We start from the raw sequence: 23,611 nt of genomic DNA, 5'->3' as shown, positions 1-23,611 counted from the left end.
TTTCTATATTAAAGATATTTCATCCCACATATTAAAAATTCAAAAATATCCAAAGACAATACAAAGAAAATTCAATCACTTTTTAGAATTTAATTTCTTTCAAATATTCTAATCCAAACAATATATTTTATTATAAAGTATTTTATATTCTGTATAAAAAAAATATCCTTATAAAGTTATCTGTCCAAACAAATAGTTAGCCTGTTTGGATGACCCACTTTTAAAAGAAATAGTTTCAATTTTAAAAAAAAATGAAAATAATATTAATATATATAATAACTATATTTAAAATTAATTTCATCTTTGTGAATTAAATTTTAAAACATGTATGTCAATATTTGTTTCATCACATTAAATAATATTAAAATTTTAATTTGTTAGTATATATTTCAGTTATTTTAAAAATAATATAAATTACATTACCTTATTCAAATTAATAATATAAAATGTACAAAAATTGAATTAAATTGTCTAAATTAAATATTTTAAAATAAATAAATAAATAAAATTCCTTGAGTCTCCACCTTACAAGACTGAAGGAGTGATGAAGAGTTCTCCACTGTCTTCATTTTCTGCATCTTCCATTGTTTCTTCACTTTTATCTTATTTTCAGTTCCAGAGAATTCAATGATAACTACCTAAGAAATACTTGAACTTGTAATTTACTACTATGTTTAAGCACTTCTTAGTGGTAATTATTAAACCCTCCAGAACTGAAACCTAAGAAAAACAAGAAATAACAAAGGAATAATTGAAGAAGAAACAGAAAAATGAGAGAGATTAATAGTTACTACAAGAAAAATATTAAATAAAAAATAATTTTAAAAATTAAAATAATTAATTATTATTTGACTTAGTTACTATTTCACTAAGTTAGAGATATTTTATAAACTAAAACAATTATTAGTTTCTAAAGTAGTTTTTATTATTAATAAAAATTTATAAAATAGTTTTTAAATTGGTATCTAATCTCTTAATTATCAAGTTACTTACTATTTTATAGTCTAAATTACTATCTATTAGTATTTTAGAGATCAATTTAAAATCTAAAATATTAATAACTAAAATTTAAATAGTTAGTGTAGATACCAATTTAAAAATTATTTTATAAATTTTTATTAATAATAAAAATCACTTCGTATATCAATAATTTTTTAATCTTTAAATTAATATATAATTTAATTAATATAATAATTAATTATTTTTTATTTTTAAATTTAATTAATATAAAATTAATTATCTCATCTTCACCCAATGGTATATAAGGATCTCGTCTTTATCAAATGTTTGGACATTTCGTTGCAAACATGAAAAAAAGAAAAGATTGCAAACATACATTTTGAACTTAGATATGCACCAAATTAATTTTGAAATTTTCAACATTGATTTTCATTCCAGAATTAGAATTTTCAAATTGAAAAATATATTATGAAAAAAGAAATCCATAAAACTTTTTGCATTCTGAAAATAAAACTCCAAAAAACAAAAATCCAGAAAAGTATTATGGAAATTCAAATTCAAAAATATATTTTGGAAATCCAACTCCAAAAATCTAGAAAAGTGTTCTAGAAATCTAAATTATATGTATTTCAGAAATCTAAATTTGAAAAATTCAGAAAAGTATTCTAAAATTTCAAATTTAGAAAATCTAAAAAAGTATATCAGAAATCCAAATTGGAAGTATATTTCAAAAATTCAAATTTAAAATACATTTTGCCATGCATCACACTCCTAAAAGTGATTTATTCTAAATTGTAAGAAAAATTATATTTGTTCTAAACTGTGAAATCAAAAAATTCAAAACAATATTTTAGATTATACAATCTATATCTATAGTATGACTTTCTAAATTTATTTTAAATTATACAATATTAAACTTTAGAATCATATAATTCAAAAATAAAAATTATATTTTAGACTAAATATATTTTAGATTGCATAATAAAAAATATAGCTTAAAATAATATAATATAAAATTCACATTTGTATGTTAATTTTCAAATTAAAAATACATTTACAATAATTTATAGTATAAAGTCAACTTTAAAACCTTACGGTATATATAAATAAATAAATAAAGGGTATTTTCATCTTTACAATAGTAGTGATAGAGGTGCAGGAAGAATCTGCAAAAAGCAATTGCCTTAATTTGAGAGGTTGTATGGCTCAATTTGAAAATTGGGCCGCGGGAGAAAAATCAATACAATCCGGTAAAGCAGTTTCTTCCTGCACCCCTACATTTTTCTTATTGCACCCTACAAGGTTGCGCAAAGACGAAAATGTCCCTATATAAACTGTACATTTATTTATTTTTTGTATTCCAGATTATGAAATTCAGTAAATTTTCGAACTCTTGGATTGATGCTTCCGATAGTGTTAATCCAAATCCAAAATAAAAAAAAATGCAAAACATCCATTCAAAAAACCATTCTGGATCCGTCAATCCGTAATTCAAAATATGTATTCCGGATTCAGAAATCCATAATTGAAAAAAATCATTCAGGATCCACCAATCCGTAATAGAAATTAGGCTTCCGGATTCAGCAATCTTGAAATAAATAATTTATGCAAACTTTGCTTTCGGAACACCCTCATCCAGAATGCAACATGATTCACTTTCAGATTGATTGAATCCGTAGCACGGTCCCAGATCCCAAAATTGTGGGGGTCAGTTTCAGAATTTACAAAATTGTGAGGGTGTGCATGAAAAAAAATGTAGGGATGCAGAAAGAAAGTGTCATCCGGCAAATGTTCCTTGCACACAACACTTTTCAACTTGCATCCAACATAATTTCAAAAAATTCCGAAAATATTTTTTATTTTAGAAATAAAAATCCAAAATTGAAAATAATGCATTCAAAAAAATATGAACCAAATTTTCTATAAACCAAACCGAATCAAATTTTAAAACCAAAACCATTTTCGGAAAAAAAGCGGAGCAAACAACTTTTTGAAAACGGTTTAAATTGAATCGGAACAATCCCAGAGAGATTCGGTTTATTTCACTTTTTTGAAAAAAATCGAACCGTACAATTCAAATGATATAAAAGGGTCAAATCAAACATTTCTTTTATATGGTTCAATTTAAAAACAAAACAATTTTGCATATTAAGAACCCTAAAACTTGCAAAAGGAATTAACACAAAAAGCGGAAAAGAATAAATAAGAAAAGTATAAAAAAGGGAATAAAAAGGTTACCTTCTCCAATCAGTGTTGTGTTGTTGAGAAACTTTGCAATCACCGATCTCCACATTTCCCCAATTTTGGGTTCTTCTACTTCTCTCTCACTCATTTTCTACTTTCTTCCACTGTCACTGCAACCTTTTTAGAGTAATTAAGCAAAAAGAGGGTTGATTTTTAGTGAAAGAACAAAATGGTGATGATGGTGGCTAGAAGAAAAGCTTGAAGCAGAGGAATAAGAGAAAAGGTTTGGTTGCCCTAAATCCAACGACCCAAAACACACTACTTCCTCAACCATTACATTAAAATTAAATGAATCAAATAATGCATTAATATTTCTTAAAATTCAATAACTATTTTTCAATTTGTCTTAATAAAATAATTGGCACCTTGTACGTTTCATTGTTTGTTTATTGTAAAATTCAAGCGTTATAGTTTTGTTTTTTACACAATATTAAATTTTAAAGATAAATTTACACGTATAATACTTCAATTTTTACATAGTTTTACATGTGTCTAATTTCAAAATTAAAAAAAAAATTGTCCATATCATAAAATATCAAATAAAATTACAACTTCTGCAAAAAAAAAAAACATAGTATCATCTTTATGAAGTGGAAATGCAAATGAGTGAGCCTGTGGAAATCTACTCAGAATGTCAAATTGTGAAAGACAAAAACTACACTCTAGACTCTAATGTTCTGGATTTGATAGTGAGTACAATATTTTACAATGTACAAGTACAACACAAACATATTTGAAGGTCTATTTTTCCTCCAAAACGGGAAACAAAGATTTGAAGGAAATGAAGACCCTAGTAAAGAGAAACTCTATATTCAAGCATACATATGCCAGAGACTCTTGCAAGAAATGGCAGAAGTACTTCAGTAAGTATGAACTGTGTAAGATTTTTAACTGCTGGTTGCAACTTGCCCTTTTCTTTTTGACCTTGCACCCTTTTGATTCACTTGCTGTTTTGGATTAGGATCCACTAGCAGCAAGCATGACATAACAAACGACAAGAGTTCTTCACGGTGGGAGAAGGTGAAATCTAGATGTGCATATTCAAACTCATTATATGAAACATCTACCCCAGAACCCTTCATCAATTTATAGTGTCTCTTCACCATTGAAGGCCTTATCACTTTGTCCTTCTGTCCAGCAACAAGATTAACAGGAATGTCTATGAGTCCATAGTGTTCACCCAACTCCAAAGGCATAGGTGAACCATACACTTCCATGTTGGCAGATGCACTGCCATAATCAAACATTATGAACTTTCCTGAACGCTTCATCTGTGAAAGATGGAGAGCAACACGGAAAGATACTCCTGGCATGTCATTCATGTTATAGTGTGGTAATCCTAAAACTCCAACCCAGTTTGAGCTGTCTCCACCAACAACATAGCTCATTAAGGTTTGAACCAAACCTCCAACTGCAGGTAGGTTATGCAGATCCCGCGCTAACTTGTTGACAAGCATCCGAAAAAATCTGGTTGGTATATAGAAGGCAGGAACAAGAAGAGACAAAACAGGAGCCATTAGAACTAGTAGAAGTTCAGCCACAGAAAAAACCATGTTAGAGTCATCGTGAAACCCAGCTGGTGATAACAAAACCAATCTTGAAAGTCTATGGGGTTTCCCTTCTATCCTTCTAGTAATAACATACATAATCACAGCAGCTCCTCCCAAGCTATGGCAAATGGCACAAAGCTTGTAAAGCTGATCGTCATCAGTTTCCTCCTCTATATCAGGTTTGGTAAGCCTCAGTTCAGCAGTTTTTACTTCATGGATTTTCTCTATCATAGCAGGAATATCCTCAGTCCCATGCTCATTGATGGAATACCGCCAGTATCTGCATTACCATCAATTCTTTCTTAGCAAGATTACATCAGAAACCAAAACATAAAACACAGATTATTCAAAAAGATGAAGATAGGGGGAAGAATTGGAAGGAAATACTTCCCCTTATTTGGGAGTTAAATTTTAAAGAATAGCAAACACATGTTTCTCTTCAGATGAATAAATTTGTGGGAGGGGGTTGAGAACCTTTTTTTGAATCCATCTATTCACTTTTCTTTTCTTTTTTCCCTTTCCATTTCATTCTCTCTGAAATTTCCAAAAATATTCAAATAGATTTACTTTGTGAACTTACTGACGTGATGATATGTTCTTGTTGACATGTTCCCGTGAAACCAAACCACGAAAATTCCCCAGAAATACATCATAACCTGCAGCAGATAGAACAAACTATACATGTAATAATTCCAAAAGGACGAATTGTTTATTGCTCAAGTACAGACATTATCTGTTGATAAAAAAAAGTACAGACATTATCTTGACAAACATAGCATACCTTGATCGTATGCTGCAAAAGCTGGAGAGCCAACAATTCCATTAGATACCCAACTGAAACCAAGAAAAAAAAGGTTAGAATATCACTATCATTTTGAGTATAGTCAGGGGTTAAGAAGTAAATTGAAGCAAAAAATTAAATCCAAAGTCGTAACTCTTCTGAATTTCTGCATGCGTGACTTTAGACAAGAACTCAATATGTTTCTGGGAAGTGTGAACAGGTGATTCATATCCTTCCAATGGTAAGATTCATGAACCTACTGACCTTAATAAAAGCTCATTGTTGTAACAAACACATTGTCCAAATCCACTACACAAAATTAGCTTACTCTGACATCATAACAATGCTCAGGCAAAAATATGTTCTTCAAAACGTGATTTCCAAACATATATATTACTCAACTCTTTTAACCCAGGTAAACTAATAACAGAATCAAGTAAAAACTGTGAAAATATAGAGATAATGACTCACCCCATTGATGAATCCAAAACCCCATGCTGAAGATAAACAGCTTTTCTTGAATCTCTCCTGGGAAGTAAGAACAGACATTAGACACTACAAACTGGATGCAATGAATGAGACCACCTTTTTCCTAGAAATTACATTGACAGCCCTAATCATCTCCTGTTTCCCACATAAATGTGTTTTTCCACTTTGTTATCATATCAATTTATAAAAATGAACTTTATTCATAATGATAACATTATGATACATTTTCATGTGTTTCCACCAGCTCTAGACATGAACATGAATGAATTGTACAAGGTCACATCACATCCCAAAATTGCTATATTTTCCATCAGTAAATATTATTAACAAAGAAAATACAACTGTTCAACAAGCTGATGTAATTCACTCCACACTATGACAAAAAATATGAGATATCAAAACATGCCAACTAGAATCACAAGTAGTGTATCCTGTGTTCATTTATTACTTCTGAAGTGATTCATCATATATAACAATCTGTGATGCACTTAATTTCAGAAGATCAAAATAAGTAAAAAAAAATCAAAAAAAGGGTTATGCAGTTAAATTTATGAAGATCCACATAATTTTCTCAGAAATGAATTTTTTACCTGGGTATTCTTTCCAAAAGAAGAATATATCCATCAGAAGTGATCACACGAATGGCTTCATAGGGATACCTGCCATAAGTAGAATGAGAAAGCATGAGGAAGACAAGCAAAGATCTCAAAACAAAAAAAGAATAAATTATAAAGGCAACTACATGATAGACATTACCCAAGGTCCGTTATGACATCCTGACATGTCCGAGCGTCCGTATTCAGAGGCTGATACTTGACATTTCTCTCTGTGGGTATTGGGTCATTTTCTCCTAAAGTCTCTTTATATACGGAGACGTCCTCAACACCATCATGATCTTCTTTAATAGCACTTTCATGAGCCGAAAATAACCTGAATAATGCCCCAAAAGCTTCTGAAGGGGAAAGAAGAAGATGTGCTGCCTTGTGAAAAACATCGAAGACAGCTTCTATAGATAACTCTATGCCTAGATGAAGATCCTGATTGACAAAATAAACTTACTTAGCAACACAATTTTTACATTTCTATGAAATTTATCTGAAAAATACCAAAAAAACATAATAGAAATTAATATGAAGAAATTGTTGCACAACCTCTACGACTCCACGTCTCCTATCAGTAGCACGGTGGATAATATGTTCCTTGAGACTCAGCACTCTCTTATGTGCATGTAAATGAGAAGGACGCTTATTTCTAGCGAAAGATATGGCTTTTGACACCCCATAATAAACTAACCAAAAAAGATGAAGTGGAATCCACAGCAATAACTTTAAAGGAAACAAAATACATATTAAGATGAATTGGATCCAATCCTTCCGATGCCTACTGAATTTGGTAATACCAGCTTCTGAGGTTCTAGAACTCTGAGATGCAGGAGATGGAGGGTATTCAAGTCCATCACTATATATATCACTATCTTCTTCTTCGGATGAGTATTCAAGGCTAGAATTATCAGAATCCATAGAAAGATCGTGGACGAACTGATTGAAAGAGGATACACCACTAGATAAAAGAAAACAAAAATCAACACAAGAACAATAATATCATGAACAAACTAGCCACATTATTAAGCTGTAGATTAAAAGGTATCCATTCCAAAATGGGATAGAATGCATGATATGAACTCTAAATTTCCAAAGAATCAGAAAAACAACATTAGAAAGAAAAAAAAAGTTGATTGTAAAGTACAAAAATGTAAGAGAAATAATAAAATACAGTACACATCTACAATTTTTTTAATCAAATAAGAATAACCCGGAATCTCTGATAGACTCAAATATCTCCCTAACACAATAACTACCTTTTTCTTTATCCTTGTGTACTAGTATCTTGGCATACATTATTTTCTAGTCCACTTTAACTCATTCTCTGCCAATTCTCTGGCAACATTCTATGTCCTAAATTATTATTTTGCTAATCCTTAATTGTAATAATGGAACTAAAGGCTCTTGGCAAATAAATAGTAATTCTACGACTCCATACCAATAGTCTGAGTTCTAACGTAGCAACATATACAAGTATATAAAATCAACTAAGTGACACTAAGAAAATTAAGAAAAAATCCACACAGAAATTACTGATGTTATGATGGAAACTTACTTCTCCATCCAACGCGGAAATCGTGGTCCACGGAAAGTTGGTCTGAGTTCCCAACCATGGATACCTTCAAGTATATTAGCTTTCCCAGGTAGGAATGCCAACAAAAGGGCAGATACTCCATTGATTAGCCTCACAATATTGTTTAAGGACTCATAAGTAAATGCCTTCACGGACCTGCACTAAAACCAGATAAACATGCTCATCCTTTGCCAAGTGGAAACTGATTAATACATTGAAATAGTTTAGGATTCCAAATTCTCTGCCACAAAACAGAATTATTTTCTGCAAAACTAGTATATTAACAAATAAAATAACATTTACCCCCTTCCCCAAAAGAAAAAAGTGCTTAAAATTGCTCTAATAGCATTGAAGCACAAAAGAAGCCAAAGGACTTAACCCCCTCCAACAAAACACATTGAACAGTAAAAACGATACCAAAAATCCTTGTCCAGGAGGATCAGCAGAATTACAGCCTTAGGGAAAAGAAAAACCACGACCAAACAGAAACTATGCCAATACAACAAAGAAAACAAACATGTTCTTATCATTGAATCATCTCCTCAAAAGAAAAAAAAAAAACATCATAATACAATTAAATTAAACTCCACGATTCATTCAAGACATGGATAACCAACAACCACGATAAAATACTCAAACCCAACATAGATAAGTGAAATGTCCTTACTCTTTAGTTACAGCAAGAACATGATCAACCAAGCGTTGCATCATGGGGTTGTGTTTTTCCTTCCAAAGTTCGGTTTTTTCTTCAAAACCTCCAAATCCAAAATACGCGGAAAATCGAGAAATTGGGCGATACCCAGAATCAAATCAAAATGAAAAATAAGGAATTGAAAATGGATATCGGGAATGGATGGTCATGGAAGTTTGAAATCAGTGACCGACCGGAAACCCAACGAAAGGTTCTAAAATAAAACACCAAATCAGAGAACCTTTGCGACGAGGTCGGTTGTTTTCTGCCTGGGAGCCACGTGGACAACTTTGATTGGCGAAAAGGTCTAGTGTCGCTTTTTTGGCTATAATTTTGTCTATGGATCACGATTACACGTAATGTGTGGGGCCCGAGGATTTATGTGGTGCGGCTATATTCGCCCTCGTTTTATAGGAGAAGATAAGAACCGTCGATCAAGTTTAATTGGTTTTGTGTTGGACGGTTACGAGTGAAGTATAATCAATGATGCACTTGTTGCTTCAAAGAAGAGGCACGCGCCATGTTTAGCACATTAATAATTCATATAAATTCTTTATCTTTTGATAAAATATTGTAGCTAGCATCTTCCAAACCGTCTTAAATTTTACAATAACTATTTTAAAAATTCTATCAATAATATTGTTTTATTAATTAATTGTGCATAATCAAGATCATGTAGTACTTCATAATATAACGTGATATTATGAACTTATCTTATTTTGTTATAATTAATTATTTAGGTATCTCACAAGATTTTTTTTTATTATTTATAATATTTTTTTAGGATTTTTTTAATGATCATAAATAATTATTTACTATACAATGTTCTGTTTAAAAGGAGAACTATTACATACTACCTTCAGTCGGTTAGTTATCTTTATCTTTTCCACTTTATTCAGCAACTTCATCTTATCTTGGTCAATTCTCAATCCTTCACTTTAGTCAAACTTTTTCTTTAGACTCTGGATCAAAAGAAACTTGCTAAAGGTGTTTCGATGATCAATTAAGTAGTTGATATAATTAATACGCGATATTAATATATTTTTTTTTCAATAACTATTTATGAATTCATTATTATTTACCTGATTGATTATGATTAAGAACCCTACCTAATATTTACTTACTGTGTTGATCAACTTCTTTATGGTATATAATTTTAGTTTTGTATTTGTAATTATTCTTCTACTTTTTGGTTACTTTTGGTTTTGTATTATTTATTTGTGATTAGTGTGCTACTTTTAAGACGTGTTATTCCACTATAACAACTATCACTCTTGTCATTGTCCGTATTATTATTATTATGTCACTTTAATAAAAAAAACTAGCTAAGGAAAAGAGAGTGGGTAGCATTATTCAATGTATTGAAAATCATTCTTGACAATATCTACTAAAAATCAAGCATTTATTACTGCTGTCGTAGCTCGATTTTATTATGCAACTTCATTTTTATTTTAAAGTTATAGTTTTTAGATTAATTTATTTCTTACTATTAAACAAAAGTGATTAATCGAACACTTTTAATAGAAAAAAAAGGGACATATCCTCGGAATGGACGGAACTAAATCTAAAAAGAAAATAGAGTGAATTTAGAAGTTCGTGAAGTGGTGTTTTAAGTTACGTTTTAAGTTACTTTTACCTAACGACACATTAATCATGTGTTTCACGAAGAACTTGGCATAAAAATCAACGTGATTCATTTTATGGGAAACTCTAAAAAAGATCGATGGACGGAGTCTTGAAGGAGTTTGTTACTTACACTCAACTATGAGAAGACGAAGGAACTCTCCACCAAATTTTAAAGAGTAAATTACATTTATATTTTCAAAGACTTTTTCTAACTTTTTTTTTTACTCTACTCGTATAGGTTAAATATAAGTCATTGATTTTGAGAAAATCGATCTCCCAAGCTTCATGTTGTTTTATCATTAATTTAAAAAAAATTATTGATCTCTGAAGTCTCCTGTTGTTAAAAAGATAATTTTTTGTTATCAATTTTGAGGAGTCTCTTTTGTCCCATATCGTCTGAAAAATGATTTTTAGTCATTAGTTATGAGAAGATTGATTCTCAAGTACTTTGTTGCGTGAAGAATGATCTCTAATAATTAATTTTGAAAAAATTAATCAATCAAATCCCTTAAACGTATTTTGAATGATCAGACCAATATCATCAGTGAAAATTTCAACAATCGACCAACTAATCTACAATTTTTAGAAACTGTATTTTACTTGTAGGAAGTCTTTTTATAAAAAGAATAAGAAAATCGAATTTTGGTGACCAATTAAAAAAAAACAAAGATAAAGTTAATTTATTATACACCATATCTGAATAAAATATATGAAAGAACATTTTTTACATGCTGTGGTGAATTCATTTGGATTGAGGATAGTTAATTTCTTCATATGCATATAGATTCAAATAAAAGTTAAACCATTTAGATATTAAATCTGATTTAAGTTTTAATCAGCCATTATTTAAGATGTGAGTCATCTAACTAACATTTGACTAATAATACTGTAAAAGTTAGACCATTTAGATCTTAAATCTGATTTAAGTTTTAATCAACCACTATTTAAGATGTTTGACTAATAATACTCCACTACATGAAAAAAAAAATTAGTTATGGGAATATGAATCCATCAACTATGTCTAACAAAGTTGTTATAAACACGGCATCAAAAGGAAAAATTTAGTTAATCGTATGTTTGGTTAGGTAGGAAATGAAAAATATGGATAACAATGTATTTTTTTGTTTAGTAGGAAATAAAAATAAAAGTTGACTTTTAGAAATTAGATTTATTTTATTTTTTATCAATTATAAATTCAAACTTTTTTTCCTCATTTATTGTTTTCCATCCATACACCTAAACATACTATAAAAAGATAAATCATGAATTGACATTTCCTTTTCAAAGTAAGAATAATAGCCTTTCAATTTCGAGATGCGTTCTCCAAAATATATATAATTGGTTTCAATAAATCAAGATACATTTATGATATAAAAAAATTAAAATTAAGAATTCATGTTAACCTCCAATATTAGGGTTACACACAAAAAAAATTGTACACGAGAGTTTAATTTGACTGTAGGTAGTTGGTATCATTAATAATTCATTCATTATACTATAATTTTTAATAATAATTATCTTTATCATCCTGCCTAATAAACAATTGATTGTTTTCAGGGATAAATTTTGATTTTATCCTTCAAATTTTAAATTATTTTCACGTCTCTCTAATTAAAAATAACACTTACTTTAATATTTCTATTAATTTTTTTTATGTAAATTTTTGGTTTAATTACTTTTTTCGTCTCTATATTTATAGTCAATAGTCAATTTGGTACAGTGGTTTTTAAAAAATTCAATTTGGTCCCTAAATTTTTTAAAATGTATTCAAAATGGTCATTTCTGTTAAATATAACCAAACGGCGTTAAGTGGTGCTTATGTGACAGACACGTGTAAGTTACGTGGACGGTGTTTACATTACTTTATTGTATACTGAATTAGGGTTTAGGTTATTCAAATTGGGGATTTTGAATTTCTGATTTAGGATTTCTAATACGAGGATTGCTCCCCTGGTTGGATTTTGTGGTGCGCTTCCCTGCTTCGATTCCATTCGGAGGTGTGCTCCCCTCATTCAATTCTGTGGTGCGATCGTGAGTTACGATGGTTAGTTGCGTTCCCATGGTCGATTTGGAGGAGCGATTATGTGGTGTGGTCCAGAGGTGGTGAAGGGGCGGCGATTGCGATCCAAACCGTGGTGTCGTTTTGTGGTTGCTCCTTTATAAGGTTAGTAATTTTTGACTTAGTTTCAGAGTGGTTCTGTTTTTTATTACTTTTAGAGAACATATACAGAGTTGTTTATGACGTAGGGGATCACAGAATCGAATGAGGGGAGCACACCTCCGAATGGAATCAAAGCAGGGAAGCGCATCATAGAATCCAACCAGGGGAGCAATCCTCGTATCAGAAACCCTAAATCAGAAATTCGAAATCCCCAATTTGAATAACCTAAACCCTAATTCAGTATTCACCAAAGTAATGTAAGCACAATCCACATAACTTACACGTGTCTGCCACATAAGCACCATTTAACGCCGTTTGATGATATTTACCAGAAAAGACCATTTTGATTACATTTTAAAAAACTTAGGGATCAAATTGAATTTTTTAAAAACTACTGTACCAAATTGACTATTGACTATAAATATAGGGACGAAAAAGGTAATTAAACCTAAATTTTTTTCATAACAGATATTTTCAAAGAGAAACAAATATCTGTTCTACAATTTAAGAATAAAATGTAAAATTAAAATAAATTATAATTTATTAATCGAACAAGCAAAATTTCTAATATATTTTAAGCAAAGAGATTAAGACGTTTTTTTTTCAAACCCAAAAATATCATTTTTAAAATATAGAGGTGAAAAAAAAAATTACAAATCCAAAAACATGTTTAAGTAAAAATAAATAAATTTCAACTTTAAAAAAAAAAATATGAGAAGCAACCTTGAATTTTTTTTTTATTACTATAAATGACCTTAATATTCACCGCATTTAAATATTATCTATTTTAAAATTTAATATTTCTATCATTGTGTTTTTAAAAAAAAAATATTTTATCCTGACTTAGTCAAAATGTGGGAGAGACATGACTATTTATATGTGTTGAAAAAATCCATATAAAAATAAAACTCAAATTTAACTCATTATTCTAATAGGATAGAGACGGGAAGATTGATCTTTTGGAGACTTAATGGCTCGGTCACAGGAAGACTTAATACGGAGAGACTCAATAACTATTTTAGGAAATCCAACCGTTTGACCACTAGAAGATCCGACGACTTGATCACAGAAAGATTCGACGGATTGGTCACGGGAGACCCCACCCAATCTCAGCTATATTTGTGGAATAACAACCTACTTGTAGAAAAATTATAACAAAAAAAATCCACAACTAATCTCCAAATTATAACTAATCTATTTTATTTTTACATAAATTTTCAAATTTCATGGCATAAATAATCTATAATAGAAACATCAATAAAAGAAAAGAGGGATAGAAAAATTATTTTGACTAGTTCAAGAGAAAAAGAAATCACTCTAATAACCCAAAAAAAATTACTTTAAGCCAGAACAATAAATAATCTAAGTGTTAAAAGAGAAGAATTTAGAGGAGCATAAATGTTTTGGCATAGTGGAAGAAGACTCTTGATGACTAAAGTTGGAATCTTTTAGACTAAGTTAATATTTCAATCTTTAAATGTGCTAAAATAATATCATTATGCTTAAAATCTGATATTTTCCTAATTTTATTCTTAAAATAAGTTTTTGGTAGATTAAAAATGTATCATATCTATTTAAAAAAGTTTTTTTTTTCTAGTATACAATCAAGAATCACATCTCTAATAACATTAAAGAACCCAATTTTACGTTTTTTTTAATTTGTTCTTTTAATGTTGAAAAATGATAGTTCATGATTGATTGAAGTATTAGTCCAAAATTATTCTTATGATAAAGTGGTATTTAGGGTTTAAAAGTGAATTTTAAATTTAATTCAAATTGAAGGGACAATAAAATTGAATGAACTCAATAATAATAAAAAAGAAATATTAAATGCCTAAAATTTAACTCATTTTTCTAATTGGGTAGAGACGGGGATATTGACTCTGTGGAGACTCGACGACTCGGTCACAGGAAGACCCGATGGCTTGGCCACAGAGAGACTCAATAACTCGCCTTTTAAGAAATCCAACAGTTCGACCACTAGGAGTTCCGACCGATCACAGGGAGACTCCACTCAATCTCAACTATATTTGTGGAATAACAACCTAGTAGTACCAAAATTTAAAATTTAGAATTAAAATTTAAAACATTAAATTAAAAATAAAAATAAGTTGAAAAAAAATTAAAATATTAATTTTCCTTAGTAGGAAAAATGTTCCATCATGTGACGAACACTGAACAACTTTAATTAATTCCTACCCACAATCACAATCTTAAAGTTTAGTTCTATCAAACTCAGCCTCGTCTAATGTTAGATAAATTGAGATTTTGGATTGCGATTTTGCATCTAATCATAATTTATTTTCTGTAACTTTAAGCTTATTTTTATTATTTTATAGTCAAGCTTCTTAATAAATTTATTTTGCGTGTAAGATCATTTTTTTTAATTTAATTATCTTATATAAGTTAATACAACATTTTCAACATATTCTTTTTATCATAAGGACAAAATGTTATAGTATGAAAGAAAATGTTTTTAAAGAAGCAATTTACCTTATTATTTACGTATTAATTATTTTTATATAGATTTTTTAAATAAAAGATTAACCTTATCAATACTTTCTTTAAGATGTGAAAGAGAAAATGTTCAACTTGATTGATCAATATTGATAATTTATCATAGGAAAGTTTTGCCTACCTAAGTAATTGATTTTTATGGCAATACAAAGGATGTTTTATTTTTTTTTTTAAATAAAAATTTGTAGGTTAGATATCAATATACAACCTGACACCTCAAGTAACAATAATTATTTGTTATCGCATGAATGAAAAAAAATATGAATAATCTTAAATTTTATTTTTCCGAAATGCTTTATTAATAGTCTCACAACCCAACTTCTCCAAACCTGAGTAAATTCTTCAGCCATACAATTCAAGCTAACTTCAGCATTTTAGTTTGTGGCTTTAAGCAGTTTCGAACCTTTATTATCAACAACCTCAAAAATTGTCATCTACACGTGTCACACTATTAACGTGTAAAACCAAATTCAGTGTGCACCTTACAAAATTCTCTTTAGCAATTTTCTCTCTGCATCTCTTTCACCCACCCAAAAAAATCAGTGAGGTAACGACAAAGACAACAATGGATTAATTCTCTTGCATTATTGTTGCTACCCTGCATTGTTACAGGAGCTGTCTGCTAAGTGTCAACTACCACAACAAAGAGACTCAAACAGCAGCAATGGAAGCTGCATTAAGCACTGCACTTGCTCTTTCACCCAACCAAGTTTTCAATGCAGTAAATCCTGGTACTGTACCATGTCCACTTTCTAACTATGTTCTTCCCTTTTTTTCATTAGCATATTTTACTAATTGTTTATACTTGTGTTGTGACATATTTATATTTTCCTATATATTTCAATTCCATTACTTTATGTTGCTACTAGATAGTTTTCATTTAATATACACACCCTTAGAAAACAGAAGGGTTCTTGCTTTAATTGCTGTTACTTTTTGTTGCAGGAGATAAAAATTTTGGTTTGAAATATTGCAAAGATAGGACTGTTGTAGTGACAATGGCAGCCACTGGAATATTGGGAAAAGGTGGGGGATTGGCTGAGAGGCCAACCATAGAGAAAACAACACCTGGTCGGGAATCTGAATTTGACTTAAGGTAATACCAACATCAGGAACAGTAAGCACAATTGAGAGGTTCTTAACACTATGAATTGAAGAAAAGTCTTGAAAATCCATGTGTGTGTCAAGATAAATTTCTTAAAAACCAAAAGGGTGTCAGCTGAAAGTGTAAAATTCTTGCCTTTAGGTGAGTTTGGTTGGTTGCTCAACTTTGATAGTTGTGTTGTTATGTTGAAGTAGCTGTTATGATGCATTCAAATATATAATAAGAATAGAAAAAGAATTTTGGAGTAATCTAACATTAGGAAACTGTAACCCCTAGTTCAAAGGTTAGAAATTTCCCTTGTCAACAATCAACACAAATTAAAAACTATACTTTGGAATCAGTTCATCTAACTAGATGCCACAGAGAAAATGTGTCTTTTCCTCTGTTTGGGTTCAAGTCTTTTATATCAGTTCATCTAACCTTTTTCATTTGTAGTCTATCTTCATACCGATATAGTGTTTTCATTTTGATTTTGTTTCTTGAGTTTATATCACTTTCTAATAATATTTAAACTATTTGAAAAACTATAGTTGCTGCCTCTGAAGTAAGACTTGGACCCTTAAAGTCACACTGTCAATTTAAGATGTGTAGAGAGTAGATGCTTCTATTATTACTAAGATCATGGACTAGTTTTTAAATTCCACAATTATCTTTCAGTTGAACTAAACTGCTACTGCAAGAATTGAAAACCACTGATGAAATGAAAGCAACACGACATATCACATCAATACTACAATTGGAATTTTGGAACTGATCTTGGTGAAAGATGAAAAGCCAAAGTAGTGTCAATAGCAAATGTCCAAATTATGTTGTCATGTTTGTTCAAGGTTTCTTTAGTTGTCTGCCATATTAGTTATGTTATTTCAACTGATAACAATTCAACTTTCAATGGGTGGTTCAAATTAAACTGCTAGTGACAGCAAAACTGATTGAACTGTTTTCCTTCACTGGTTAATGGAAAAGAATTGTTGTAACTACGAAGCAGACAAGTCCATTTGTGGAAACATGATCCATCTTTCTGCTTGTGCTTACTCTTATCTTTGTTGTTTGTTCCTGTCTCATTTCATCACATGTTTGAAACCAAAGGGGAATGATCAAATCTTTGATCACATGTTTTGTACCAGGAAATCGAGGAAAACATCTCCACCATTCCGAGTTTTGCTGCACAATGACAACTTCAACAAGAGAGAATATGTTGTGCAAGTGTTGATGAAGGTGATACCTGGAATGACAATTGATAATGCAGTTAACATCATGCAGGAGGCACATCATAATGGACTAGCAGTGGTGATCATATGTGCTCAAGTGGATGCTGAAGACCACTGCATGCAGTTGAGAGGAAGTGGCCTTTTAAGTTCAATTGAACCAGCTGATGGTGGTGGTTGTTGATAGACAAATACACCATTGGCATGAGCTTGTTTTGGCCTAGTAGTTTCTTAGTTGGGTGACAAATCATATATATCACATCTTGCAAATTACACAGTTCCATAATGTGCTTCTTTCCAGTTCCAACCATTAAAGATGGTTGTATAGAAAAATAATGACTAGTTAAGGAAAGGGGTGGTGGCAGTGTCCTTTATAGCTTGGATTAAGATGGCTGGTTGATATACTGATGCAAAAATTCAAGCACCAATTGGTCATGTAGAATGCTTCATACCTAAAAGAATAAATATCACAGAGAATGACCTTTAACTAGCAGTGTTGGTGTCTTGAAAAGCATTTTAAATATTATAGTTTGCAGCATTAAAAACAAACAGATATGTAATATATGCATCAGTACAACATTAGTTGTTATTAAAAAACGGACTTTAAATCTAACTCAACATCATAAAACCGGTTTATAAAGTGAGTCTTGTATTCATTTATATAGTATGAAATATCTTAATCTCTAGTTGATGTGAATCTCCAACCCACACTCCTCACGTCGAGACTATCCACTCGTGCGTGGGATTATATATTATGAATGATCGTGAGTAGTCTGATAAACTTAACAAACAATAGTTAGGATAGATTCGAAATTAGTTTTAATACCATATTAAGAAGTGGACTTTAAGCGTAACTCAACTTCATAAAATCGGCTTAAAGTCTATTCTTAATGCTTATTACTACCAAAGTTAAATTCAGGTTGGTTGCAATCTATGCTCCAGTAAGCAATGAAAAGTGAAAAAATGAAAAGTGAAAATATGAAAAGTGAAAATATAATGAAAGCTAGATAAAAAGAAAATCTAGGAAACAAGAATGGCAATGACATTGACATGCTTTTATGGCCAATACAACAACCTCAACAACAAAGGTAAATTTGAGGAATACACAAATCTGATGTGTTCGATTCGAGATACTACAAGTTTTCTTTTCTTGGTGCATTGACATGACAACTTTACTTGGACCAAAGCTCTATTTACTGTTCAAGAACTAGTCTTAGAAATTTTGTATCTATGCAGTTTGACTTTGATCAACCTTGTTTGATTCATAAATTCATAATATAACTTGGGCTGGTAAGCTCTTTGGGCCAAAGTAACCCATTCAAGCATAGGCAACTTCTTCTGCACCATATTTATTAATTTTGACCCACACCCTATCATTTTTTAAAATTTCTAAAATTATTCTTGTTCTGGATTTAAAAATCCGGAATTTAAAAAAGTATAATTAAAAGTCAAAAAATACATTATGTAAAAAAAAATCCAGAACACAAAATTAAAAGTGCATTTGGATAAGAATTTATAGAATTTGTAAATGTGTTTTGGAAATTCAAATCTCAAATATTTCCAAAAAAAAAGTTTCGAAAGTAATTTTTTATCCACACTCTCTTTTTATTCAAGGTTATTTTCGTCATTTCATGAGGATATTTTCGTCATTTTAATAGTAAATTGGGTGCATATTGAAATTGATATGGTGCAGAAAATTTTTGCCTCAAGCATATTGGGCCTGAAACAATCTGAAACAAAATCAACAAGGGTGTTTCTTCCTGCACCTACCTGTCAAGAATTTTTCTGCAACCCACCAATTAGGTGAAATGACCAAAATATGCCATTTAATTCTCCATCACTCCTGAAAGCTCTTTCTAGTCTCAAGAATTTATTCTGAAAAACACGTTCCAAAACATATATAATAGTTCAAACAAAGTAAATTATGAAAATTCTATTCCAATTTTTTTTCTAGAAATATATTTTATGAATTCCACAGAGTATGTTCAGAAAACATTATGAAAAAAGTAATTTAAAAACCATTTTTAAAAGGGGTAAAACAGTCATTTCGATAATTAATGGAGTGTATGAAGAAATTTGTTGGGATGCTAGAAGAAACCCATGAAACAATCTCTCTTTTCTAAATTGCTTAGCCCAAATAGCTTTCCCAGGTTGTTGCTATGTGAACATTAAGGTGTTATGCAAGAAAACTCAGTATAGCCTACTATACTCTAAACAATTAAAAGCCTCTTCAATCGATTACCTAAGACATATATATCATGTAATCGATTATGTAAATACATAATTGATATATATATATATATATTATTATATTTACATATAATTGCTATATTAAATATATATTACATTTTTATATAATTATTTTTTACTATTAATTCCTTAATATTTATATTTATATTGTAATAGAATAAATTTGACTAATTGTATAATAAAACATAATAAATAAAATAAAATACAAAATAATAATATTATTAAAAATAAAAATACTAATAAATTTATAAAATAATAATAAAATAAAATATTAATAATAAATTTGTAAAATGATAATAATAGAATAATAAAATTAATTAATTAATTAAACCATAGTAAAAATAATAAAATTAAAGTTATTAATAGTAGAATTATAATATTTTTATTTAGTTAGAATTAATTATAGTAATAAGAATAAATTAAGTAATATATATTATTTTATATTTTTAAAATTTATTATATTTATCAAATTATACAACTTTCTCTACACTCTTCACTTTCTTTCTCTTAATCATGATAGTCTCGTTTTTCACTCATTTTTCTTTGTTTTCCATTTCCTCAAATTCATTTGAGTACAAATAAAACACAGTCACTCAAACCAAAACATAAATATTTTTATTTTGTGTTAGTTTAGAAGTTAACGTAAATGATAATTTAAATACACTTTTCTTTTTAATATTATGATGTATTTTTTAAAGACAAAATTATGATAAAACTTTGAGTTTCAAAATAAACAATACCTCATATACAATGATTGATTCTAATAATATTATTTCAGTAAATTTGAGGTCAAAATATCAACATAATTTATAATAAAAAATGAACCTCACTACCTTAATCCTCAATTGAAATTAAAGGAGTGATTTCTCTTAAACCATAATTAAGAGGTTTATTTTCTTAAATTTAATACTCACACATCATTTAAAAACACTAAAAAGAAATCTAAATACACATCTCACTATCTTTTCTTATGCATCCTTTAAAATTAAAAAGAAAGCCGGAATGAAGTTCCAAGTTTGAAGATTGACATTACCTTACATACAATTTATTAACTCCAAATTTGAAAAGTGAGAATACCTTAAATACAAGTATTAACTCCAACTACACTAATAACACATAATTAACTTGTTGACTTCACACTAATCAATCCTAATTAAGTGTTCCTTCATAATCTCTGATAAGTTACCCAGTACGGTTTAATTATTGATTGGAGCATGCATATATCCAAAATAACGAACATGCACATAAAAACAAAATCAGAGATTAGCCATCTATCTGTCTATTTACAATTTATAATAAATAATAATAATGCAGAAGATGCATTACCAAACTCTTTTCCCCAACTTTAATTTCTCCATCCACCAACCAACAAATCAATTAATCAATCAATGAAAAATGCAAGGACCTCTTTCTCTGTGCCTTCTCCTTCTCTCAATCCAATAAAGCCAATCCAATCACCCTCTCTTCTTCCTCACTCACTCACTCACTCTCACACCTTTTTTTCTTTGAACAACACACACAAAAATGGCACATTTCTCTCTTTCACTTTGCATCTTCTTCACAGTTCTATCCCTCACCTCCTCTTTCACCATCACCACTCCTTCACACACCACCATTCTCAACATCTCCTCTTCCCTTCACCAAGCCCGCCAAATCCTCTCCTTCAAACCCCAACAAGCTTTTCAACAAACTTTAACTCAAAAACAAACACCCACTTCACGTTCTTCCTCTTTCTTCTCCCTTCAACTCCACACAAGGGAAACCCTCTTCAATGCACAACACCCGGATTACAAAACCCTAGTTTTGTCCCGACTCGCTCGCGACTCGGCCCGGGTCAACTCGCTCGAGACTAAGCTACAGTTGGCACTGAATAGCGTCAAAAGATCGGAACTTTACCCGACCCAGACGGAGATCCGACCCGAAGACCTCTCCACGCCTGTCTCCTCCGGCACCTCCCAGGGAAGCGGTGAGTACTTCTCGCGCGTCGGCGTGGGCCAGCCCGCAAAGCCTTTCTTCATGGTCCTCGACACAGGCTCCGACGTGAACTGGCTCCAATGCAAACCCTGCTCTGATTGTTACCAGCAAACCGATCCGGTTTTCGACCCGACATCATCTTCCTCGTACTACCCGTTAACCTGCGACGCGCAGCAGTGTCAGGACCTTGAAATGTCGGCGTGCAGAAACGGGAGGTGCCTCTACCAAGTTGCATACGGTGACGGTTCGTTCACGGTGGGGGAGTACGTCACCGAAACGGTGTCGTTTGGCGGGTCTGGATCAGTTAATCGGGTCGCGATGGGGTGCGGGCACGATAATGAGGGGCTTTTCATTGGGGCCGCGGGGCTTCTTGGGCTTGGTGGTGGGCCCTTGTCGTTAACCTCGCAAATCAAAGCGGCGTCGTTTTCGTATTGTTTGGTGGACCGTGACTCGGGGAAATCGTCCACGCTCGAGTTCAACTCACCTCGACCAGGTGACTCGGTCACCGCGCCGTTGCTGAAGAACCAGAAGGTGAACACGTTCTACTACGTGGAGCTCACCGGATTCAGCGTCGGCGGTGACATTGTCTCCATCCCGCCGGAGACTTTCGCCGTCGACCAGTCCGGCGTCGGCGGGGTGATCGTCGATTCCGGCACCGCGATAACTCGGCTAAGGACTCAGGCCTACAACGCGGTGCGCGACGCGTTCAAGAGGATGACTCAGAACCTGCGTCCAGCGGACGGCGTTGCGCTGTTCGACACGTGCTACGACCTGTCGTCTCTGCAATCGGTGCGCGTTCCGACGGTGTCGTTTCACTTCGCCGGCGATAAGACGTGGGCGCTTCCGGCGAAGAATTATCTGATTCCGGTGGACAGCGCCGGAACTTACTGTTTCGCGTTCGCGCCAACGACGTCGTCTTTGTCGATCATAGGAAACGTGCAGCAACAGGGCACACGTGTGAGCTTCGATCTAGCGAACTCTGTAGTGGGATTCTCTCCCAACAAGTGCTAGGGCTTGTAATTTACCTCTTTACCCTTATTGTTATTAATGCTGTGAAAAAAAAATAACATGAATAATAGTAATTTATAATTATATATATATATATAGTTGGTAGGTTTGTATTATTAATTAATGTTGCCTTGGATTGTGATCCAAAATGAGCTCTTTTTAATTTAATGAAAAAAATGAATACTCCATTCCTTGGCATGGGTTGTGAAATTTGATTAAGGTCAATGCCCTTGCATGTAGGGCACATGGCACACAGTGTGAGAATTTATGAATTTCTTTTATTTGGATAATGAAGGAGATTTGAGGATGTTTGTCTCTTGATCCATTTTTTATTCTTTTAGTTGTGATTTGAGTAATTTCTGAATGAGGAGTAGAAATAAGGACAAGGGTCCTACAGCAAGAGAGGTGAAGGGTAGCATATGAATTTGCAAATGGTGAACATTAAAGAGTGGGGTAGAGTGTCCGTGATTGTAGGGCAAATAATGCATGGATTCGTGGATGGTAGCAGTAAATAGGTTTGGTTTGGTTCTGTCTACTTTGCTTCCTTTAATGTTGTCATGTTTTCAATAGCTGTAATCCACTTTCAATTTCTCTATTTTCTTTTTCTATCAAACTTTTTACCAATTTTACTCTTTCCTATTTTTTATTAATAAATTTCACAAAAATATTACATTCACTACTTTATAGTTAAAATCACGAGTTTATAATGGCTTATAAATACAATTCATTTAATTTCATAATTATTCTATCTCACTAAAAAATTATTTATTTTCTAATATATTCTGCTGTAAACTTCTCAGATTCCTTTTAAAATTGATCTATTTCAGAAAAAAAAAATATTTTTCTTTTCAATTTTATAACATTTTACACTTATA

General features: G+C 31.3%; 3 protein-coding genes across 4 annotated transcripts; 2 read left to right on the top strand and 1 right to left on the bottom strand.

Moving 5' to 3' along the window:
- Positions 1–3,867: 3,867 nt before the first annotated feature.
- Positions 3,868–9,272, bottom strand: LOC137838049 (uncharacterized). 2 transcript variants are annotated; one of them, XM_068647262.1, is made up of 9 exons: positions 8,867–9,272; positions 8,182–8,355; positions 7,176–7,584; positions 6,781–7,061; positions 6,615–6,683; positions 6,007–6,063; positions 5,536–5,588; positions 5,335–5,410; positions 3,868–5,034 (listed from the first exon to the last, which is right to left on the bottom strand). In XM_068647262.1, exons 1-9 carry the CDS (start codon positions 8,908–8,910, stop codon positions 4,092–4,094), a joined length of 2,106 nt encoding a protein of 701 aa, XP_068503363.1. In that variant the 5' UTR covers positions 8,911–9,272; the 3' UTR covers positions 3,868–4,091. The 2 variants fall into 2 exon arrangements, with proteins under 2 accessions (XP_068503363.1, XP_068503364.1); XM_068647263.1 differs by having other exon boundaries at positions 8,182–8,360; positions 8,867–9,186.
- A 6,409-nt stretch (positions 9,273–15,681) lies between these two features.
- LOC137838048 (ATP-dependent Clp protease adapter protein CLPS1, chloroplastic-like) lies at positions 15,682–17,997 on the top strand. The gene is made up of 3 exons (XM_068647261.1): positions 15,682–15,925; positions 16,140–16,290; positions 17,424–17,997. The coding sequence occupies exons 1-3, from the start codon at positions 15,859–15,861 to the stop codon at positions 17,686–17,688; spliced, it is 483 nt and encodes a 160-aa protein (XP_068503362.1). The 5' UTR covers positions 15,682–15,858; the 3' UTR covers positions 17,689–17,997.
- Positions 17,998–21,023: 3,026 nt separating this feature from the next.
- Positions 21,024–23,043, top strand: LOC137838047 (protein ASPARTIC PROTEASE IN GUARD CELL 1-like). Its single transcript, XM_068647259.1, has one exon. The coding sequence runs from the start codon at positions 21,279–21,281 to the stop codon at positions 22,737–22,739; it is 1,461 nt and encodes a 486-aa protein (XP_068503360.1). The 5' UTR covers positions 21,024–21,278; the 3' UTR covers positions 22,740–23,043.
- The last annotated feature ends 568 nt before the right edge of the window (positions 23,044–23,611 follow it).

The sequence above is a fragment of the Phaseolus vulgaris genome, chromosome 4 (assembly GCF_000499845.2).
Source record: "Phaseolus vulgaris cultivar G19833 chromosome 4, P. vulgaris v2.0, whole genome shotgun sequence".
NCBI classification, from domain to species: Eukaryota; Viridiplantae; Streptophyta; class Magnoliopsida; order Fabales; family Fabaceae; genus Phaseolus; species Phaseolus vulgaris.
This window is presented reverse-complemented; position numbering and strand designations above follow the sequence as displayed.

Coding starts and splice junctions, on each gene's coding strand:
- LOC137838047 (XM_068647259.1), top strand. CDS start 21,279: ATGGCACATTTCTCTCTTTCACTTTGCATCTTCTTCACAGTTCTATCC.
- LOC137838049 (XM_068647262.1), bottom strand. CDS start 8,910: ATGATGCAACGCTTGGTTGATCATGTTCTTGCTGTAACTAAAGA. Junction 6,064..6,614: donor CTTTTGGAAAGAATACCCAG/GTAAAAAATTCA, acceptor CTTACTTCCCAG/GAGAGATTCAAGAAAAGCTG. Junction 5,035..5,334: donor AAGAACATATCATCACGTCA/GTAAGTTCACAA, acceptor ATGGTAATGCAG/ATACTGGCGGTATTCCATCA.
- LOC137838048 (XM_068647261.1), top strand. CDS start 15,859: ATGGAAGCTGCATTAAGCACTGCACTTGCTCTTTCACCCAACCAAGTT. Junction 15,926..16,139: donor TTTCAATGCAGTAAATCCTG/GTACTGTACCAT, acceptor TTTTTGTTGCAG/GAGATAAAAATTTTGGTTTG. Junction 16,291..17,423: donor GAATCTGAATTTGACTTAAG/GTAATACCAACA, acceptor GTTTTGTACCAG/GAAATCGAGGAAAACATCTC.